The sequence below is a fragment of the Tupaia chinensis genome, unplaced genomic scaffold (assembly GCF_000334495.1).
Source record: "Tupaia chinensis unplaced genomic scaffold, TupChi_1.0 Scaffold000047_1, whole genome shotgun sequence".
Taxonomy (NCBI): Eukaryota; Metazoa; Chordata; class Mammalia; order Scandentia; family Tupaiidae; genus Tupaia; species Tupaia belangeri.
Window position 1 is genome coordinate 1,592,844 of NW_006159505.1, and position 3,005 is coordinate 1,595,848.

Consider the following 3,005-nt stretch of genomic DNA (forward strand, 5'->3'; position numbering starts at 1 on the left):
GGAAAGGGCCGCAGCGTCCCTCTCCGCGCTGCCCTCCCCTCCACCCGCCCCAGTTCTTGCCCCGGGATCTGCCCACCTGTGGACTCCGCGGCTCCCAGTGTTCGTGGGCGTCTAGAGGGCACCCTGCAGCCTCTCTCCTCACCTAAGCCCCCTCCCCATTCCCTCTTTTCGGAAGCTCCGGGAGTTGCTGCCTGTAGCGACCCGAGCCCTGAAGAGAGGGTCAGGGCACAAGGGCCGCCTTTAGCCCAGGGCCCCCACTCGAGGCCGGCCAGCCGAGCATCTGCTCCTAGATTTATACAGAGGCCGAACTGGCCCGGCGCTCCCGCCCCACACCTGCCCCAAGCTCAGCTTTCCGGGCTCAGGGTTTCACCGCGGCAGCGCTGGGGAGGGGACCTGGAGGTGTTGACTGGTCTGTGCCCGCTCCTGCGGGCTCAGCCCTGAGGTCACCTGGGGCTCCCCCTCTACCCACTGGCCCTGTCTTCCTCCTGGCTTCTCAAGCATCAGTCACTGGGAACATCCGGGCCCTAGGAGGGAGGTTGAGGGGGGAATGGGCATGGAGGAAGCATAAGGCTAAACAGCTCGAGTTTAAAAGACCCCCGAGGGCCTTTTCCAAGTCCTGATTCGGCGCCTCCCCGGCTGCCTAACCACTCCGACCGCGCACTGGTCCCAGCTGCTCCTGGCTCCCCAGGTGTCAGGCACCAACGTCCCGCACCCTCATCACACACACTTCCGTACACACACGTGCGTGCACGCACCTGCACCCGAGCCTCCGTGAGGTCGATCTTGAGCGCCAGCTCCTCGCGGGTGTAGATGTCCGGGTAGTGGGTCTCGGCGAAGACCCGCTCCAGCTCCTTGAGCTGAGCGCTGGTGAACGTGGTGCGGATGCGTCGCTGCTTGCGCTTCTCGTGCAGGCCCGACGGCTCTGGGAAGAACTTGTAGGGCACTGCGGATGTGTGCGGGAGGGCAGGGCAGCGAGGGTGGAGGTGAGAGGACCGGCCTGCGCGGTCCTGCCCCAGACGGAATCGCGCACCACCCCAGTCCCTGGCCCGGCCCCTTCGCTAGGTTTTCCAGCCTGGGCAGAGCGTCCTTCCTCTCAAAGGAGCGGCAGGGGTGAAAGTGGACCAGCCCAGGATCAGGGAGACCTGGGGCCCAAGAGCAGCCCGGAGGAAACCAGAATCTGGCCGTCCAGCCAAGGCCTCGCGCGCAACTGCTTCCACTAACCCCGCCCCTCGCCACCACCCGCCCCTCCGACCCTCTATTTGGCGTGTCTCTCTCAGCCCTCCGCCCGTCTGACTTCAGGTCCTACTCTGTCCGCCCTAGCCCAGGATGTCTGTCGGGTCTCATCAGCGTCGCGAATTTCCCCCCTGGCTTGGGCCCTGGGCCTTCGACTCCCGCCGGCCTACTTCCAGCCCTGCCACCGGCTCTTCGCTGCGCGCAGATTGGCCCCCTGGGCCCCTCTGTCTCTCCTTCCCAGGCCTCATTTGTTCAGCCCTGTCTCGCATCCCTGGACCCCATTCTTCTCCCAGTGCCCTCTCTCCTCGTCTTCCATTCAGATTTCTCTTCGAAGTCCCCTTCTGGGCCACCCTTGTCTTTGCGCCCATTGAAAAGGGCTCTCGCTTCTCCCCACCAGGTTCCTCCATCTTTGCCCGCTTCCTCCCAGGTGCCTTCTCCTGGCCCATCTCCTTCTCAGCCCTTCCTACTCCCCATCCCCGTCTCCACGACCCTGTAGACAGTGCTTCTGACTCGACCTCCCCATTCCTGTCTCTAACCTCAGATGAGGTTCCAGCATGCTCTCCATCCTCAGTCTCCTTCATCTTTGTCTCCTCCCTCCAGGTCCCAACCTCCCCTAATTCAGTCCCGGCCCTCCATTCCTGTGCCCATTGTACTCATCTGTTTCCACTCTGCTTTGATCTTCTCTACACAAGCTCCTGTCCCCAAGATCTGGTTCTTATCTCCATCTCCACAACCCTGGGCCCCGAGTCTCCAATCTTCCCACCTCTGTTCCCACCTCTTCGCACCGTATCCCTCTCTCCCTGGGGCCCACCCTCCCCCATTTCCTGTCCCCAACTCCCCAACTCTGTACTCCTCTGGCCTAGGTCTCCCCATCCCTGAGCCGGCCCCTGGCCATATCTCCCTGGTTCTCATTTCTCAGATCCAGGTACTGCCCCTCTCCCAGGCCCCATTCTTCCACCTGGGTCCCTGGTGATCTTCACAGGAGGGAAGGACATAGGAGACTGGGTGGGGCAGGCTGGGACCCTAATCTGAGGGATGGTGATGACCGAGAGCTTGGTGGGGCTGAGGCTCCAGATGGAGTCTAGGTTGGGGATTTGGAAGGCAGGAGCTGCTCCTGGGTTCTGCTCCTGGGTTCTGTGGGACTCTAGCTGGGAGAGTCTCCGAGGGATGAAGGAAATGTAAGTGGCGTAGTGACCCCGTCCCCTTTGCTGCGGGCTATGAGAACTGGTTTCCTTGGTACAGAAGGGTTGGAGGCCCAGGCCCGGTGGGTGTAAGACAGGGCCGAGGGGCCTGGTGGCGCTGAGGCTGTAGGAAGGTTTCCGTCTGGGCAGCTCATCTGCCCCAAGGGTTCCTGCTGGGCTCGCCATCACGTGGGGGAAGGGGTAACGGGGAGGGGGTAGACTGAGCTGGGGTCTCTTCCCAGGATACGGGAGATGGAGGGTTTGGTGGTCAGTCTTTGTAGGCGAGGAAGGGAGGCCCTGAGGAGTGTCGGGCTGGACCAGGCATGCATTTTCCCGACCCGAAGGGCACGGGACAGACACACTGGGCATTGACGAAGAGGAATGGGGGCATGACGGGGTGGGGCCCATCCCTGCCAAGGGGAACCCTGTATTACCGAGGGTTTCACGGAGCATTGGAGGGTCTGGCAGGGATGGGGACGGTTGTGGGGACAGTCCCATTCATTTATGAGCAGGGCAGAGGCGGGGGCTTCCGCGGGATTTGGAGGGAGGCTGGACTGGGGCTCGCTCACCTGCGGAGTAGGGCGCGGGCTG

General features: G+C 63.0%; 1 protein-coding gene across 1 annotated transcript in view; it reads right to left on the bottom strand.

Moving 5' to 3' along the window:
- PHOX2A (paired like homeobox 2A) overlaps positions 1 to 3,005 on the bottom strand; it is a 6,191-nt gene that overhangs the window by 1,424 nt on the left and 1,762 nt on the right. Inside the window, exons 3-4 of the mRNA XM_006141136.2 lie at positions 2,984 to 3,002; positions 756 to 943 (exon numbers count right to left, since the gene is read on the bottom strand). Coding sequence (XP_006141198.1) covers positions 756 to 943; positions 2,984 to 3,002 — 207 coding nt within the window. The remainder of the gene's footprint in view (positions 1 to 755; positions 944 to 2,983; positions 3,003 to 3,005) is intronic.